The sequence below is a fragment of the Gekko japonicus genome, unplaced genomic scaffold (assembly GCF_001447785.1).
Source record: "Gekko japonicus isolate JY-2015 unplaced genomic scaffold, Gekko_japonicus_V1.1 scaffold11, whole genome shotgun sequence".
Lineage (NCBI taxonomy): Eukaryota > Metazoa > Chordata > Lepidosauria > Squamata > Gekkonidae > Gekko > Gekko japonicus.
The window spans coordinates 51353-70793 of record NW_015166418.1 but is presented as its reverse complement, the minus strand read 5'-3'; the positions used below and the strand labels follow the sequence as shown (position 1 = coordinate 70793).

General features: G+C 44.3%; 1 protein-coding gene across 1 annotated transcript in view; it reads right to left on the bottom strand.

Moving 5' to 3' along the window:
- Positions 1-9345, bottom strand: part of RNF150 (ring finger protein 150) — a gene marked incomplete at its 5' end in the record, with an annotated part of 64491 nt that extends 55146 nt beyond the window's left edge. Inside the window, one exon of the mRNA XM_015411575.1 lies at positions 9095-9345. Coding sequence (XP_015267061.1) covers positions 9095-9345 — 251 coding nt within the window. The remainder of the gene's footprint in view (positions 1-9094) is intronic.
- Between the last annotated feature and the right edge of the window lie 10096 nt (positions 9346-19441).

Below are 19441 nucleotides of genomic sequence, written 5' to 3'. Positions count from 1 at the left end.
AGTCCTCTCCGGAAGAGCCTGACTCCAGCTCGCCACTGGACTTGCTTTCCTCTTCTTTTCTTTCTTCCTCAGGCCTTCCCAGCTGGACCCTTAAAAACTCACGAGCTTTCAGAACAGAGACAATCTTTTCTTTTTTGTCCTTAATTTTGAAGGTAACCCCTTCTGGAATTAACCATTTGTATCCAATTGAATTTGTCTGAAGAAAAAGCATCAGCTCCTTGTACATCTTTCTCCGTTGTCTTACTTCAAATGGAATGTCTTTTAGAACTCTGATGGTATTCTCTTCCACTTTCAGTGGTGTTCCAGCAACTGCTTTCAGGATTGCATTCCTTACAGGTCTCTTCGAGAATCTCACCACAATTTCCCCAGGCAGATTATTTTTCTTTATATATCCTGAATATGATCTGTAGATCACGTCCATATTGCTTATCAATGATTCTGCCGTCATCTCTGTCACTGGGGTCAGCACTTCACTCATCACCTCTTTAAGATTCTCTCCCTTATTCTCCGGAATGCCCTGGAAGCGAAGGATCATGTTAGCTTTTTCCATTTGTAGTTGCAGTGATTGATCTTCTGTAGATACTTGCTTCCTTTCCAGTCTTTGTACTTTTTTCTTCACCTTTTGAGTGGTTGCCTCCACTTCCTTCACTTTCTCAGCATTTTGTTTCAGTACTTGCAGTGTCTCATTAATCTGAGTTTGCTGAGAAGAAAGGCATGCTGTCACTTTTGACATCTCTTCCTTGAAGTTATTCAGCTGCTCCAGCAGGGGGCACATGGATTCTGCCATGATCTTTGCCAACTCGCTGGTTACTTCCGGTCTAGGACTTTCCAATCCTTTCAGTTTTGCAGGCTTGTCTTTGACCCTCTTCCCTGCCATCTTTTTCAGCTTGTTTACTTTCAACAAGTTTTTACGAGTCTCTGAATATGCGCACAAATGCTTAGTTTCGCTTTGTAAGTACTTCTATGCAACTATCCCCACGTTTTCTTCCGCTGCCCCCCTCGATCGCTCAGCAACTCATGCGTATGGGAGGCGTTCCTCCCCCGCTCACCTTTCTTCCCGTTCTCTAGGGTGGGGAGCTACGTAGTTGACTCACGTTCATAGTTGGTCTTCCAACCCCGCTTTCTGCATCATTTCAAATGCTGGATCTCCTGCGCTTGATCCGGTCAGCATCACTTAGATCCATTCGGACCCTACAGCACGGGGGACCATCGGAACCAAGCGGTGCTTCAATTCTCTGGCATTCCGCCATCGAAGAGGTCGCCTCTTGCAAGTTCCTTGGCCAGGGTCCCTTCCCTGGGCCCCTGGGGGGTTAACGAGCCTGCTCAACCCCCTCCCACAGCTTGGGCACAGCTTCACCCCTGGGAGGTACGGGAGGTGAGTCTGTTAATGTTCCGTCATAAACCGGAAGCCAGAATTTACTGTTCCTCAAGCAAAAATATTGGACCAACTCGCCTAAATCCCTGAGGATGTTATCACAGAGAGTTAAAGAAAAGAATTCATCGTGTTATGTGGCAGCTTTAAAAGATACTTCTGGGAAATTACACTCTAGCTCCATAACAATAAATAAGATTTTTGCAGAATTCTACAAATCCCTGTATTCTTCCACGAACCCAAACACTGCAGATATCGATAAATATCTATCTTTAAACTTTGGCATCAAGAAACTGGAAGATGCCCATAGCAAAACAATGGAATGACCAACAGAATCTCAGGAAGTGATTGATGCTATCCATTGTCTGAAAAATAACAAGTCTGCAGGTCCGGATGATATCCTCCAGAATTCTTTTAAAAATTTACTAATGTTCTAGTTCGCCCTCTAACAGATGCATGCAGCGACTTACTGACAACAGGCACAATGCCACCTTCTTGGAATTTGACCTCAATCATTCTAATATCGAAACCTGGAAGAGATTTAACTAATGCAGCATCCTTCAGACCAATATCGCTCCTCAACCAGGACTACAAAATTTTTACTGCAATCTTGGTGCAACGCCTGAACACCTTCATCACAGACTACATTCACAGTGACCAAAAGGGTTTCATTCCAGGACGGGACATCTCTGACAATATAGTCAAGACTATCAACATCTTGTCAACGTGCAAAGAACACCAAACAAGTGGCCTTCTGATCTCTCTCGACGTCGAAAAGGCCTTCGACTCAATAGAAACAACATATCTACTCACTTTACTTCGGCATATGGGATTTGGGGAATCCTTCCTCTGAGCAATGTCAGCAATCTACAACTGCCCCGCAGCTAAAATCAAATCCAGCGGCATTGCTTCTGAAGGGGTCACCTTGAGGAGAGGAACGAGACAGGGATGCCCCCTATCACCAGCATTGTTCGCAATAGGGTTGGAACCTCTGGCTGAGATGATAAGATCCGCAGATTAAAGGCATAAAGTTGGGACAATCTACTTTTAAACTAAGTCTCTTTGTGGATGACATGTTGATTTACATGACTGACCCAGAAATTTCTCTTCGTCACCTCAACGATCTACTACAATCATTTAGTCATGTCTAGGGCCTGAAAATAAATCATAATAAATTTTACATGATGCCACTCAACTTACCTGAAGAGACTGAACGTCAAATAAGGGAAACATATGGATTCCAAAAGGTCGTTAAGTCCCTTCCATATCTAGGGATCCAAATACCTCGTGACCCAGCCGATCTACTATTGTTCAACCATATTAATAAATTCAAAGAAATCAAACAAGACCTTCACAAGTGGAACCAGCTAAATTTATCTCTGGCGGACTGATTACATCTAATCAAGTCATTTGCGTTCCCCAAATTACGTTATCTATTCCACACTCTTCCCATTAATATACCCAACAAATTGTTAACAGAATGGCAACGTGACCTTAATTTGTTTCTATGGAACTACAAACGCCCTAGAATATGCTTTCAAGCAATAAGGCGGCGCAACTCTCAGGGAGGACTGAACTTCCCAGACCTGGACAAAGGGACAGGTGACTCGTTTAATTGACCTTTTATCTTCAACAGGACTTCTTCCGAAGGCAAAATTAGAAGAACTTACACACTGCACCATCCCACGGTTTTTCTACCTTCAGTTAAACCACGCACTGAAAGATCTGAAAATACTAGCTATTTTAAAAGCTCCTCTAACCCCTTTTGAACAGCTTCTAACTCCTTTGGACACAAACCTCAAAGGTTTAATATCCAAGATTTATGACATCTTAGTGAGGCTTGAAGGAGACAAATCTTTAACTTTCCAACTAAAATGGCAACAAGACTGCAACAAACAGCCTAATGAACTTCGATGGGATAAGATATGGACGTCAAGATTAATGACTTCTCCTGTTGCATCTACTAAACTCCAGACGTATAAGATCATTACTAGGTGGTATCTAAAGCCTGAAAGGCTCACCAAGATAACATCAGATCACTCTCCTACATGCTGGAAACACTGTGGTGAGCTAGGCTCTTTTGCCCACTGTTGGTGGAAACACCCTGTTATTTTAGAATTCTGGCAAGATATTTTACAGCAAATACAATCTATCACAGGATACTCTATACCTCTCACACCAGAATTAACTTCCTCGATGACTGGCACGGTGTTAACGTACCTAAGATAAGACAAGAGCTAATAACAAGTCTAATTGTAGCTGCAAAGACTTCAATAGCATCTGTGTGGAAGTCTCCTTTGGCCCCAACAAGGAATTCCTGGTTTAAAAAGGTCTGGGACCACTTCATCATGGAGAAGATCACAGATAAGATCCGAAGGTCCGAGATTTGCCCAAAACAAACAAATTTCAATGAAAAATGGTTCCCATTTATGGACTATATCCTAGCAAATGACTGCCAACCGTGCAGTCCTTTATATCATACCTTGATCTTCTCCTAGAGGCACTTTCACACACTGAATACTTCTCTTTCTTGCACTCTTCTGGCTTTGTGTCTGATTGTGAATTTCTCTAATCTCATCCAAATCTTACACAAAAAACATGCAGAATAATAACCTGAGACTACTTACACTGAATGCTATAACACCTAACAAACACAATGACTTAAAAACTGTATTTGTATTGCAACAAGCCAATGTTTACTCTGAAATCAATGATGTAACTACAACTATGAATACTAAAAATGACTCTTTATATGTAAGTGCACTATGGTTTGTCAATGTATAACTTGATCTTTAATAAACTTTATAAAACTTTTTAAAAAAGTAATTGCAAGTGGAAAAGACTACCTAAAATTCCAAATGCCTCCCTTGCCTCCCAAAGTCCTGAATGAATCCCTACCCCATTTGTATATGAACTCCATAGGGCTGTATGGCTCCCAATTAGAATCACTGCTGTGAATTTTGTTTAGTGGAATTTCAACCCCACCACGCACACTCACATATCACTCTAAACATTATCTGACCTAATTAGTTTCTGCTAGTTCTGATGTGAACTAGTGCTGATTGAAAACCAATATATAAGAGAGACTGCTTAGGGACATTTGTAGCTACTGCATATGTGCCATCCTAATTCCAGAGGTACATTTAAAATATTTTCTTCAGTGACACTTCAATAAAGGAAATCCTTGCCACACCATTAAGTTAACACATGATATGCGGCCCTGAGAAATTTTAACCAGCAACATCCTGGCTTTAACTCCAGAAGTCTCTAGAGAAGTCTGCCTATATGGTGATCAACAACAAATAACCTAGATAACCCATGGGGACTTGAGATACCAAGATTCTTATATTATACTTGCAGGCAGGAGCTATGAACCTCAGAAGAGAAATAAGATGGCATGTGATCCCTATGGAACAAGGATATTCCCATAAGATCCTGAAATGGGAGGATGCGTGATAATAAAACCGCCTGAAGAAGCAATGGATTTTATAATCTGTGATATGAGAATTGTTTTCTTTTACACAGTGATGCAAACTGTAACACAGGAGGAGTTGATCTTGTATGTATAGAAAAATTACATGAACAACATTATCCCATTGCCTGGTGTGAACACAGTCCTGATTGTAAATGCCTTTGGTCTATTTGGGAAACTCATAGTGGATTTGGGTCACCTTGTCACCAGCCCACAATAGCTACCTTTATTTTCAGGCAAATGCAGTCTGCTATAGCAGATGCAGAGGAGGAAGACAGCCAGTCTGACAGTTAAGGAGAGGGTGTTACAGATATGGCCAGAAATATCCACAGAAGTGGAGATACCAAAGATGGGTGTGTTGATTAAGAGCCAAAAGATATTCATATGTATGAAAAACTTGTCACCACAATTTTTAAAAGAGCAATAGTCCAGTAGCACCTTAAACACTAACAAAATATGTGGCAGGGTATGAACTTTCGTAAGTCACTGCTCACTTCTTCAGATACAGCTATATGGTATACAGCTATATGCTGTATCTGAGGAACTGAGAAGTGACTCATGAAAGCTCAACCCCTACCATATATTTTGTTAAGTCTTTAAGGTGCTACTGGATTCTTGCAGCTTTCTATTGCTACAAGCAGACTGATACAGCTACCCATCTTGAACAATTTTTAAAGAGGCTTTATTAAGATAAAAAGTAGGAAGAATAAATTTCAATTTATTCTATATTTCAAGTATAGATAACCTAGCATGGTGTGGCAGAACAGCCCCACTGACCTGCAGGCCCTGTTCTGTCTTGCCCTCAAGGGTATTTGGGCAGTGATGGCTGACCAAGGTCTCTGCCTGGTATGTGCCACCCACTTAGCTTTCCCAACCCTTGGAGGAGCTTTTCTCTCCCTCTTTCATTTCAGCCACTAATACCACCTAGCCTTTGTAGGATCTACCCACTGAGAGGATCAGGGTTCTCAACTTCTTTCCATTGCTATTCTAAGGCCTCACCTCATTCCTATGTCTCCCACTACCCAATGCCTGGTTACCATGGGAAAAGCATACTGTACTTGCACACCCACTGGAGGAGTAGCAACTTGCCAACTGACTGCCCTCCCCTTCCACTGGTGCATATTTTAAAACAGCATGTCCAAATGGTGGAGGTCTATGTGTAAAGAGAACAGCTACCAGCATTAATAGTTATAAAACATTATAACACACATACTCTCGGCACAGCAACAGATTGAGCAAAGGATCCAAAATGAAAGTATAAACACACAATTCCTCTGTCCCTCCCTCTGTACATGCCCTAATGGATGTTATTCTAAGGCATCCTTAGCTTAAAAATTACAGTTGTTCTAAAGGGTTCCCATTGCCTTGGAGCCTTGGCTAAGGCCTGCAGTCCTCCATATGGCAATGATTATCTTCAGCAGGCCCCGAGTCAGAGCTCCATCTGCTTCGATGGAATCAGCACAAAGAAAGCCTCTTCTCTGTGCCAGGGAGTTTTATCATCTGTTTGCCCATCCTCTGGGCCTGGCAGGGCATGTCAAAGAAAATTTTCCTGAAGTCTCCAGGAAAAGACTTCTCTAGGTTTTTCAACCTTCAAAACTCTGTTCTCTGATAGATGGCACCTTTCTAGCTAGAGAGAGTACACTTGACAATCCTATTGTCTCCCACTAAGGATATTCAGAAAAACATTTCAAAAGGGTGGCTGAAGTGAAGCTGGAAGGAGATTGAATTGACTCCCCCCGCCCCCCATGCCTGTTCTCTGCCAAGAGACGGACAAACTTCTAAAAACTAAAAGTGAAGGCTTTGCTCAGTCCAAACTTCCAAATAAAAACGTATTCCTCCAAATATGGTATTTGAAGTTATAAGATATTGAGTTAGCCAAGTATGTTCACTCTTATCAAGTGGAACAGTAAACTATTTGGTAGATGATGTTAAAATCTTATAAATAGGGGAAGCTGAAATTATTGAGAGATTTTTTTCAGTGGAGGCTCTTTGTCTGGGATCTGCTTACCTTTGGAGTAAAAAATCTTTAGAGACTCATGCCATTGTTCTTTAATTATCTATGTAACAATGATGGATGGTACAATGCTTTTTTTGATTTAGTCAATGTTAAGAATGCAACGGCTGTGCTTTAATAAAAAGCTTAAAATGGAAGCAGAGATTCTGTAATACTATTGATTTTACTATACCCAGAACAAACCTAAAGTGTTAGTGAGGTGTATACCTCTGGCCAGGGAGACAGTGGGGCCCTTGGATGACCAAGGGGTAAAAGGAGTACTGAAGGATGATAGGGAAATGGCTGAGAAGCTGAATACATTTTTTGCCTCTGTCTTCACTGTGGAAGATGATAAGTGCTTGCCCACTCCAGAACCGCTGATTTTGAAGATTGAAGTGACAAGAGAGGAGGTCCTACAACTGATAGACAACTTAAAAACTGATAAATCATCAGGCCCAGATGGCATACATCTGAGAATTCTGAAAGAACTCAAATGTGAACTTGTGGATCTCCTTACAAAAATATGTAATCTTTCATTAAAATCTGCCTCCATTCCTGAGGACTTGGAAGGCAGATAATGTCACTCCCATCTTTAAAAAGAGTTCCAGAGAAGATCCGGGAAATTACAGGCCAGTCTGACATCGATACCGGGTAAGTTGGTAGAAACTGTTATTAAGGAAAGAATTAGTAGGCACATTAATGAACAAAAACTACTGAGGCAGACTCAGCATGGGTTCTGTAAAGGAAGATCTTGTCTCACTAACCTGTTAGTGTTTTTGGAGGGAATGAACAGACATGTGGACAAGGGGGACCCAAAAGATGTTGTTTACCTTGACTTCCAGAAAGCTTTTGATAAAGTTCCTATCAAAGGCTCCTAAGTAAGCTCAATAGTCACGGGATAAAAGGACAAGTCCTCTTGTGGATCAAAAACTGGCTAATTAATAGGAAACACAGAGTGAGTACAAATGGGCAATTTTCTCAGTGGAGGGTGGTAAGCAGTGGGGTACCACAGGGATCAGTACTCGGTCCGATGCTTTTTAACTTGTTTGTTAATTATTTGGACTTGGGAGTAAGCAGTGAAGTGGCTAAATTTGCAGATGACATGAAGTTGTTCAGGGTGGTGAGAACCAGGGAGGATTGTGAGGCACTCCAAAGGGATCTGTCGAGTATGGGCAACTGGGCGTCAACATGGCAAATGGGGTTCAATGTGGCCAAGTGCAAGGTGATGCACATTGGAGCCAAAAATCCTAACTATAAATACACGTTGATGGGGTCTGAACTGGCAGAGACTGACCAAGAGAGAGATCTTTGAGTCGTAGTAGATAACTCAATAAAAATGTCTAGACAGTGTGCAACTGTAAGAAAAAAGGCCAATGCTATGCTGGGGATTATTAGAAGGGAACTGAAAACAAATCAGCCAGTATCATAATGCCCATGTATAAATCAATGGTGTGACCTTATTTGGAGTACTGTGTACAGTTCTGGTCACCACACCTCAAAAAGGTTATTATAGCATTGGAAAAAGTGCATAAAAGGGCAACTAGAATGATAAAAAGGTTGGAACGCTTTCCCTATGAAGAATGGTTAAAACGCTTGGGGCTCTTGAGCTAGGAGAAACGACGGCTGAGGGGTGACATGATCGAGGTTTATAAGATTATGCATGGGATAGAGCAGGTTGAGAAAGAAGTACTTTTCTCCCTTTCTCACAATACAAGAACTCGTGGGCACTCAATGAAATTGCTGAGCGGTCGGGTTAGAACAGATAAAAGGAAATACTTCTTCACCCAAAGAGTGATTAACACACGGAATTCACTGCCACAGGAGGTGGTGGTGGAGGTGGTGGTGGCTACAAGCATGGACAGCTTCAAGAGGGAATTAGATAAGCATATGGAGCAGAAGTCCATCAGTGGCTATTAGCCACTCTCAGGCTGGGGCAAGTGATGCTCTGTATTCTTGGTACTTGGGGGGGGGCAACAGTGGGAGGGCTTCTAGTGTCCTGGCTCCACTGCTGGACCTCCTGATGGCACCTGGTATTTCTGGCCACTGTGTTGGGCTGGATGGGCCATTGGCCCAATCCAACATTGGCTTCTTTTATGTTCTTATGATCTGAGATAGGAAAGCTAACTAGATGCCTAGGGCTTCTTAAGTGCACACCTATATCTGAATCAGACCTGACGAGAGTCATTCAGAAAATGCTAACCTCTTCTAAGCAAGTGGAACAAAGCACAAAAGAGAGCTCACCTGCAAAGCTACTCACCTGGTTTCTGTCCCTGGCATTTGCATATCGGAATCTCTGAATATAGTAGAAGACCAGCCATGCCAGGGAGATGATCATCAGCACAATAAAGGAGATGGAGACAAATACCACTGAGGTACGGCTGACATACTTCTGCAGGTTACGGGTTCCAATGGTGATGTACATCATCACAGTAACATTCCGCTCTAGCAAGCTGACTATCTCTTTCCCCTTCGGCTCAGGAATCATTATTGCTACAACATCCTCAGCACCTGTCAAATCAGAGGGGTGGGGGGAGAACCCTTAAAAACAGGAAAATCAGCCATTGTAGCTTTAAAAAGATGAAGAATATAATGGAAAAGACAATAAAATACCCAACATTGTTATATAATAACATCGCTTTCCAATGTGCAGGAAACTGACGGAACTTAATGACCAGACCACCATTCTGTCACCTAAGGAAGGGAGGTTTAAACTAATGAGTAACCTACATAGAACTGGTAGCTGGAAATTCAGTGACTCAGTTTGGACTGTTGGGGGGTTCCATCTGGCGCTCAACTATGGAGTAGACCCTATCAAGCATGAACAGGGCAGCACATGTGGAAACTCCCTCTCTCCTGCTGCAGGCTTTTGTACCTTCCCAAGGGTTGGAGGACCCTAGAGAACAGCATGGGAGGTAAAGTGGGGAGGGGGGTTTGTAGTGTGAGTGGTAAATCAGTGAAAATCACTCCCTCCCATTTTCACTCCTGCAAATGACCTGAGAGGCAAAAATTCACCTCATACTTCCAGTTCTGTCCTTATGATATATTTCAGTGCTTTCTTCTACCGTGTTTCCCCGAAAATAAGACACTGTCTTATATTTATTTTTTCTCAAGAAGACACACTAGGGCATATACCACAAATGCATAGAAATCCTGCTAGGGCGTATTTTTGGGGTAGGTCTTATTTTCGGGGAAACAGGGTATGCAATCATACACAGGCTAATCTGTTCCTTACAGAGGCTTTTGTGGAATTCTTCTGTTACTTTCTATCTACTACATCAGGCACAGGAAAAGGCCTCTTTAAATTCCTCCTCCAGGGTGAACTGCAACAGAGGCCCCTGTCAGAATTCTTCCATTATGTACCTCAACTGTTGATTCACTTACTGCATAAAGCCAAGATAGGCAAATGGCTTCAAGATGCATCAGGGAGAAAACTTGAACAGGGTACATAGGGACTGAAAGGACTTCTTTTCTTGTACTTTAAAGTAGTATAGACATGAGGCAGAGAGTACATACAATGTGGCTTGCCTTTCAGCCTTTGCTGTATGAAAAACATAGCTTCAATGCCAAAAGGGGCATGTGGATGACTCTAGGTACAGTATGTTCATAGTTGCTGCTCCCCACTGACACATAATATTTAGGGACTGTCGCATTAGGTTTCCCTACTGCAATATAGCAAAACTATTATCATGTGACAAGCATAGGAAGACAAACCTATATGAACTAAATCCTCTGGTCCAGTCATTCCAAACCTGACAAATGAAATATTGTCATAATCATATATCTAATTCTGAACCTGGCTCCCATATGTACAGAAAAACCCAGAGAATGAGGCCACGTTCAAAAAGGGAGTATTCTTCTGCAAACCTGATAGTCCCCCCAGGTTTGCAGAAAAAGTGAACCCCCGCAAAAAAAAAAAAAGGAGGTGCTGTGTCCTGACCCAGCCATGTGCATGATCCATTTTCGGCTGGTTCCGCATGCGGTCAGGTGAAGTACCTGAGCTTTGCTCCCGAACACAATAGACGTTCGGATCCTAGTTCCCTGCCAATCGGGAACCTAGGGTCCCTAGGAATAATCTAACCACTGTAGATAGACCATTCACGGGTGTTGGGTGTGTTTTCCTTGGGGCATATAAGCCGGCCTGCGAGCCGGCTACTTTGTCTTGTTCTTTCCAAATAAAAAGTCTTAGAGCTGAAATCACGAGTATGTCTAAGGACTTTTCAGGAGGGGATCTCTGCCAGAGAGGGATGTGGTGTGCATTTGTGCAGACAACATACAGAAGCACCCCCTTGGGGTGGTTATGCGGTGGGCATTGGAGCAAAAGTGGAAGCCACTCCTACTGCCTAAGCCAGGTGGGCAGGGCAGGAGGGAAGAGCAGGAGCTGGTACTGCATGTGCCAGGCAGGTGGGGGGAGAGCTGGAGTTACCACATGAGCCAGGCATGCAGAAGTGGGGGTGTTGTGGGCAAGGGGGAAGGGGGGCGGCGGAAGCAGTCCCCACGAGCCAGGCATGAGAGAGAGACTTTGCTGGCAAGAGAGAAGAGATGGGGGCAAGAGCCGAGATACGCACACGCACACACCCCGCAGCTCCAAGCAGGAGGTGGCAGCAGAGAGCTGGTGAAGAAAAAGGCTCTGTGTCTCTGCCACTGCTTCCAGAAGCAACTCAGGGTGAGGGGCCTGACACAGCCCAGGAAAATAGGGAAGGGGGTGGGCCAGACTTGACACAAGAGCTCTGAGGCCACCCAGAACTCTGCCCCCCCCCTTCCAGGCAGATCACAGAAGCATGAGTTGGTAGCCCAGGATGTGACATGGGCCCTGCCCCCGGGCTCCTTACCACAGCTTGCCACTCAGCTGATGGGGTGTTTGGGCCTGAGTCCCCCCCCCCCTTCAACCCAGTACTGTCAGGCAATCTGCAACAGCAGGGGCTTAGAGCACAGGGCACATTGTTCACTTGTTGTCCTGCATGAATTCTGGCTGAAACATCTGCCCACTAAGAAAGCTGACTGAGGGACCAACTGAAAATAAAAGGGTAACAACAGGGAAGGGGATGAACAATAGGGGAGGAAGTGAAGGTGGTGGTGGCGGGGAATAGGATACCCTCTCTTCTAAATGTTCTCACAGGTTCCCCTCTTGTTGTATTTAATTTAGAATTTAGCCAAAATATATGCAACAAAAATACAATATAAGGCTATGTACAGATAGGGGACATTTGTCTACAGACTCCCCAGGCTTGGAGAAAAATATAAAGTTTTAAAAATTATGAGAGGGTGTTAAAATTTCCCCCAAATGAAGAATGCTGACTGAGATGTCACAAAAACTAGTGAGATCACAGCTAGCATTGTAGGGTTGCCTAGCAACTAAGGCAGTAGTCCCTGGGCCTAGTCAACTCCCACCTCACTGCACCTTTGAAGAAAGCAGCAGCAGTGCATAGAGCATAGGCTTGCCAAGTCCCCCCGGGGGAGGGAACCCCGCCCCAGAGGCCCGTTTCCCACCGGGAGTGGATCGGGCCCCGGGGGGAACTCCACCCCGACGTGCACATCGCCCGGAAGTGACACGGGCATGCCGGGCACGCTGGGGGCGGGGCCACGGTCATCCGAGGGAAAACTCTATGGTTTTCCCTCGGATCGCCCCCCCCCCCGGCAGCGTGCCTGGCATGCCCGCGTCACTTCCGGGCGATATGGATGCGGCATGCGCTCCAGCCGGGAGTCCCCCGCTGCGGCTGAATTCACACTTGGCAACCCTAACAGAGCAAGTGGTGAGGAAGGCTGGGGGAAATAAAAAACAGGAACTAAGAGAAAGAGATGTTATGAGAGAGGCAGTTAAAATGGGGGGAGGCTGTTAAGCGAGAGGGTAGGGTTGCCAGCCCCAGGAGTTTTTGAGGCAGAAACATGTGATATTACTTCTTATGATGTATCCATGACATCGCAGCTGGTGCTATCATTAGGCAAAGTTAGGCGCCCACCTAGGGGCGGAGACTTCACGGGGCGCAGAACTGCCTGCTAGAAGAAGAAGAGATTAGATTTATACTCTGCCCTTCACTACCCACTACTTGTGAGCTGGGGATGGGATTGAGGGAGTGGGAGGCAGGCAGAGAGCGGCGGCGGCTTTGGAAACTCCCCCCCCCCCGCCCTGCAAACATGTCTCTGGTGCCGCCCCTCAGGTGGATGGTTTGGGCCAGAGTCTGCGAAGGCAGTGGGAGAATGTTTATTTTCTCTGGCAACTGTGAGGGGGAAGAGGTGTACCATGTTTTCCCCAAAATAAGACACTGTCTTATATTTATTTTTTCTCAAGAAGACACACTAGGGCTTATACCACAAATGCATAGAAATCCTTCTAGGGCTTATTTTTTGGGTAGGTCTTATTTTCGGGGAAACAGGGTAAGTGCGTAAGAGCCAGGGAGGTGGAGAAAGTAGGTTCGCCCTCGTTGACTTCTCTAAGGTTGGCCTGCGCTTAATTGCGCCCCTGCGAGTTCTCTTTTCTGTGCCAGGTTTGGACCTTGGGGGGAGGGCTGCAAAAATCAGTTGCACGAGGGCAGGCGCTGCTTCCTGCACCAAATGCACCAGCCAGGAAGGACCATGAGAGCAGGTCGACGCTCAGATGGGGCTGATGAGGGCTCATGCTCTTTCTGGCTGCTTTGGGAAACTTAAGTTGCAATCCTTAAAATTCTTTCCTGGCAGTAAGCCCCCTTCAGTAAAATGGGACTTACTTCAAAGTAGACCTCTTTTAAGGATTGTTTTTGTATCTCTGCAGTGCACTTGAAGGGATTAAAAGCAGTTGGAGAGATGGGGAATGCTTTTCCTTTTAAAATGGAATACTTATTTTAAAAGCAGTTTTAACATCTAAACCTGAGCCAAACATGAATCTTGTGGCAACTTAAAGGCAAGCTGACTGATTGATGTGTATACTGTTGAAAGCCAGATCCTAGGCTTGTTGTGAGGATGTGCTACTGTTTTTTCACCTTTTTGAGTTTGTTTGTATGCACCATTTTAATTCATCTGCTGGCCTTTCAAGTGCCTTGAGCCACCTTTTGGGTTCAGCTTTCTTTAATTTGGCTGGTGTAGATGAAGAGTTGATTTTTATACCTTGCTTTTCTCTGCCTTGTGGAGTCTCAAAGTGGCTTTCCCTTCCCTCCCCACAACAGGCATCTTGTGAGGCAGGTGGGGCTGAGAGAACTGTGACTGGCTGAAGGTCACCCAGCAGGCTTCATGTGGAGGAGTGGGGAATCAATTCCAGTTCTTCAGATTAGAGTCTGCCACTCTTGGCATGGCTCTTGGTACAGGTTGAAGCGTTTAGAGTAAAATGCAAAGTGTCCTGTGGTCTTTACTGCATTTAGAGGCATTGACCCCAATGCTTGATCTGCCTGTGAACTTGGACTTCTGCCTCCCAAAGTTTGGTACAGCTGCTGTAGACTAGCCCTGTTCATAAGCTACCATGAACACACATACAATCTGTGTGCATGTATACTTTATCTTTCTTTATATGTGTGTTGATTAATTCTCATGTGACATTCAGTGTCATGTACAACTGAACACTTAGCTTCAATAGCTGCGTGGATGCATGTTGGCTGTTTCTTACAAACAAATGTACTGTAACATGTGAGCATGGTTACTGAGTCACTGGTCCATTCAGGTCAGTCTTGTCTGCTGTGACTGGCAGTGGCTCTCCAGAGTCAAAATATTTCACTTCGCCTCCTATCTGGTACTTTTGAGCTGGAGATGCTAGGGATTGGACCTGGGACCTTTGGCATGTTAAGCAGATGCTCTACCGCTGGAGCCATGAGCTTTGATAAGAGGTCTCAGTGAGCTTTCTGGTGACAGGCCATTGCATTGGCATAGGCAGGCATACGGATTTCTTTTCCTACCTTCTACCTATGCAGTCTCCCTTGCTTCTGGGAACACCAATTATTATCATATATTTTATTGGAGGATGTGTTAACGCTACATTTTTCTCCAAGGAGATGAAATGTGTGGCGTACTTGGTTCCTTCAGCTGTATTTTGTCCTTGCTTTGAGGTAGTGACTGGATAGAGATCACCCAAAGAGTTCAGTGGCTGAATGAGTTGAACCAGTGTAGTGAAGTGGTTAGAATGTCAAACTAGGATCAGGGAAACCAAGATTCAAGTCTCTAGTGTGCCATGGAAGCCAGTCTGGTCATAATTAAAAATAAATAAATAGCAATTTCAAATTTTGTGTTTTTCATTCTTCCTAAAATGCATTTATATTTGAAAATTGGTGGGCGCACGGGGGGGGAGGGAGAAGGTAGCCTTGCCTAGTGTGCAAAAAAACCTGGCACCTGCATGACATCACAGTGCTGCAGCCAATGCTCTATGAATTTTTGATATGGGGAATTCCCATCACTTCTAGGTACACAACTAGAACTGAGATCATGGTTTTGCCACATTCCCCCTCAGCAGACAAAGTATGAACCAAACAGGCTTGCGGTGAGAATGTGTAGACCCTTCACATATATGGATCCCATGTTGCCAAGAACTTTAAAATGGCAAGAGTGAGGTCCTTGAGAGATGAGTCCATACCATAAACAAGAATCTGACAAGTGAGCTCCTTTACACCACAATAAACAAGGTGGAAAACATCTCTGTAATTTAGGTTTTAGGAAAGATAATCACATTCATAAGGGGAATACTCAATATTGGTCCTGGTCACACGGGCTGGAAAACGCGCAGGGGGGGGGAGGCGTGGCTATTTGCGCCGCCGCATTTAGCCGCGCGATAACGCGATCAGACGCATCGGCAGCAACCCATGGTTCCGGCCCTCAGCATGTCCGCGGCAACGAAGACGGCCAGAGGGAAAAGCCGCACCGGCACGATCACACCAAGGGAGTTCGAAGGCAGCCCATGGCAAACTGTTTGCTACTACCTTTGAGGAGGTATTTTTTATTGCACATTTTTGACAGCATGCCACGGGTTCGCGCTCCACTTGCCAGATGTTGTGGTGTGATCGCGCCCAGAAAATCCGCCATCCAGTCGTGGCTCTCCCATGGCAAAATCGCCGTGTGAACGGGGCCAGTGTTTCCCTAACACACAGGACCCTCCCCATCTCTAGAGTGAATTAAAGCCAAAGTGTTTCCCTAACACACAGGACCCTCCCCATCTCTAGAGTGAATTAAAGCCAAAATTATTAATATCTTTGTCCCCTAACTGACTTGTGCAAGAAAAAACAACCTGTTAAAGTGGTGTGGACTGAGGAGTGCCAAAAAGCCTTTGATGCCTTGAAACAAGGCCTTGTCAACTCTCCTGTGCTGTTAGCTCCTGACCCTGCACAAGATTACATTGTGCAGACCGATGCCAGTCAATATGGGGCCGGCGCGGTCCTCTGTCAGAGGGGTACTGATGGGGAGTTACACCCTGTAGTGTTCTTAAGTAAAAAGTTTGTGCCCAGGAAGAGACGCTGGTCTGTCATTGAAAAAGAGTGTTTTGCAATTGTGTGGGCTTTAACTAAGCTGAGACGGTACTTATGGGGAGTCAAGTTCCACCTGCAAATAGACCACTCTCCTCTGTGCTGGCTGGACCGAGTGAAGAACTCCAACCAGAAATCGTTGAGATGGAGTTTGGCATTGCAAGATTATGATTTTTGTATCTCGCATATTAGGGGGTCTCAAAATATTACTGCTGATGCTTTATCAAGAATTCACTATGACCAAGACCCCGCCTTCGCTGTTGAGTGAATGATCTAACCTGTTCTTTCTTTCTGCAACCTGAACTGTACTTGACTGAAATGTTTGTAAGCTTATTCCTGGAGTTGGAGCTGTCAACTTCATGAAAGTGAAATGATTTTGGTTCTCTATGGAATGTATCTGTATTCCTTATGTAATGATGCCTTGTTTTACTAGAATAGCCTCACACATATACCTTGAGGAATGGAGTAGATGGAAATTGAGGTAACTACCCCGAATTTCCATCGTTAAGGGGGAGGGTGTATAGAAATATGGATTTCTAAAAAACCCTGCCTTCCCCTGGAATGTAGCTTGCTGATACCCTGCTGTGTTGATTTCCTATTGAAGCCATATGGCCTCAATAGCCTGCCATATAACCCTACATTTTTCACACTTCCATGCTGGCAGAAGACCAGATGGCCTAGCAAACAAGCAAACAGTCACGTAGGCCATGGGTGGGTTGGAATTTGGGGGGCACATGACTGCGGGTGTGCCCTTCAGAGCTCTGACCATTCAGATGTTGTCCCCATGGCAACCCTACAATTGGACACTCCCATGTCTACTCCAATTGGCCCCTGGCCAGGGCTAGTTTGGAGACTGGAATTGCCCTATATCTGGTCAAACCCTATGGAGAGAACTCTCTCTCTCTTCTTTTCCTGCTGTCTCTGCTGCTCTGTGGACTTACCCCTGAAATGCTCTTGTCCTGTCATGTGGTCTGAGGGAGAACAAAGGATCCCCTTGTGCCTTAGAGCACATGAAGGCAAGGAGGGGATGTTCCTCCTCAAACCCCCTTGGGGGTACCTGGACTATTCCAATGGACAGTATTGAACTCTTGGATGCTATCCTGATGTTGGTAAATATGCTTCTTACTGTTTAGTTAAGGCAAAACTTGCCTAGGCTTGTTATTTCGAAATCCTAGTCTGTGCCAAGTTCTCTACTGAATAAACCTTATTCTTGTTTATAAATAGTGTCTGTTTTGATGTGTAACTGAATTCCAAGCTAAATCTTGCAGTCTAAACCGCTGACCAATTATGCTACCTTGGTAAGATTAACTGCGCAGCTCTAGATTGAGTTGCTGACGTGTTAAGTCCCAGAGGCCAGTTAAGAGTCTGAACCTTGCTCTTGGGCTGGAAAGGGACCCTAGTTAAAAAAGGTTCTGGTGGCTATTGTCTTGAAATACAGAGAGGCTACTTCTCTGGGTGATTGAGTAATGTATTGAGCCACTGTAGAGTTCTTCCCCTCATCCCTGCACTGGCCTGGGGGGGCAGAACCTATACACTTCGAGGAGGTATTTTTTTATCGCGCATTTTCGACAGCATGCCACGGGTTGGCGCTCCACTTGCCAGATGTTGTGGTGTGATCGTGCCCGGAAAATCCGCCATCCAATCGTAGCTCTCCCACAGCAAAATCACCGTGTGAACGGGGCCAGTGTTTCCCTAACACAAAGGACCCTCCCCATCTCTAGAGTGAATTAAAGCCAAAATTATTAATATCTTTGTTAGCTTCAGAATTCAATTACATACAGAAATGCTTCCCACAAGCCATGTCTGTTTTAACCGCAGGATGCAGTGGATTGATAACAGCTCACCAGTGCCCTACTACATTCATAACTGAATACTTGCATTTAACACTATTATTTAAAATCAAACAGTACATATAGGTGCTACAGGAGTACAAATGTCCAAATGTAAATCATGCCTCATTTTGGCTCTATCTTCAGCATCCACAATACAGTTTCAGCCCACTTTATTGCTTACACTCTTCTTTTCTATTTCTAGATGACATTAATGCAGAGTTTGCCATGAATTTTTAAGCAGCTGACAAGACAAATAACACTGAATCATGAATCAAAGGTGTCAAGCTGCAATGAATGGGCATTCTTTTTGTTTTCTTTTCACAAAATACCTGATCATTCCATTTTTTCTTTATTGCTTAACAATAAAATGCAACAGGAGGGATTTGCAAGATGCTGAGGAGTGCATCTCTCAGCAAGTTAGCAGGTTTCAATTATCAAAACACGGTATTTCCGCTAAGAACACCTGGGAGATGTGGCAATGACCTTTCAAGCTCTTCTGCTCTATAGCAGCCTTTATTTTTTGATTATACAGGAATGTTGATGACTATATAATGAGAAGTAATCAACAAACTCAGCATCATCCTAGTACTCTCTCTGCCAAAGTGTCAGAACCCACAGCTAACAACGAAGTACACACATTCAGGAACGGTTATACTTTTATTGCAAAGCTATAGATGCAGTAACACAGGCACTGTTAGGAATGGCCACAGCCACTAGAGCATAATAGGATATAGGGTATTCGTATGCACCCCCCCATGGCATTGGCCAATTAGGGACCCTCCCACGCGTGGGATAAGTCAGGCAACCATTAGGTGGCTAGCTGAGAACCAGGAGTCTCTCACGGTACATAGGAGCCCTCCAGACAACACAACCTCCTCCTGCACATCTGTAGAGATAGTGTTACAGCAAAGGCATAGCAGCAGGGATAGGAATGCAATAACAATTAACAAGACACAGAATGAACTCCCCAACTCCCATGGCAGCATAGCTGACACAAAGATCAAGATGCATCCCATGCTCACTGTTAGCTTTATAATCACAATAACTCTAAGCAAAACACTTTCATTCCATGGCTTATCAAACACTATCAAGTCAATCCAGCAGACATCATCTATTCCCTTAGATCACTTTCAGAATTTTGTAAGAAAAAAAATCATTCATTGTTCTTGATTCAGCACTATAATCTGTGGATTACTTTGACTGCAATTCACCTCTATCCACTACAGAATTTAACTGGGCCAGAATTTATATGACACTTCCTGATATGACCATGGAAGCAAAATCCCGTTGAAACTAATGGAGCCAAGTAAGGCACAACTGACAAATTTCTGTGGTTCAAAGCTTAGTTCTATAGAAGGTATA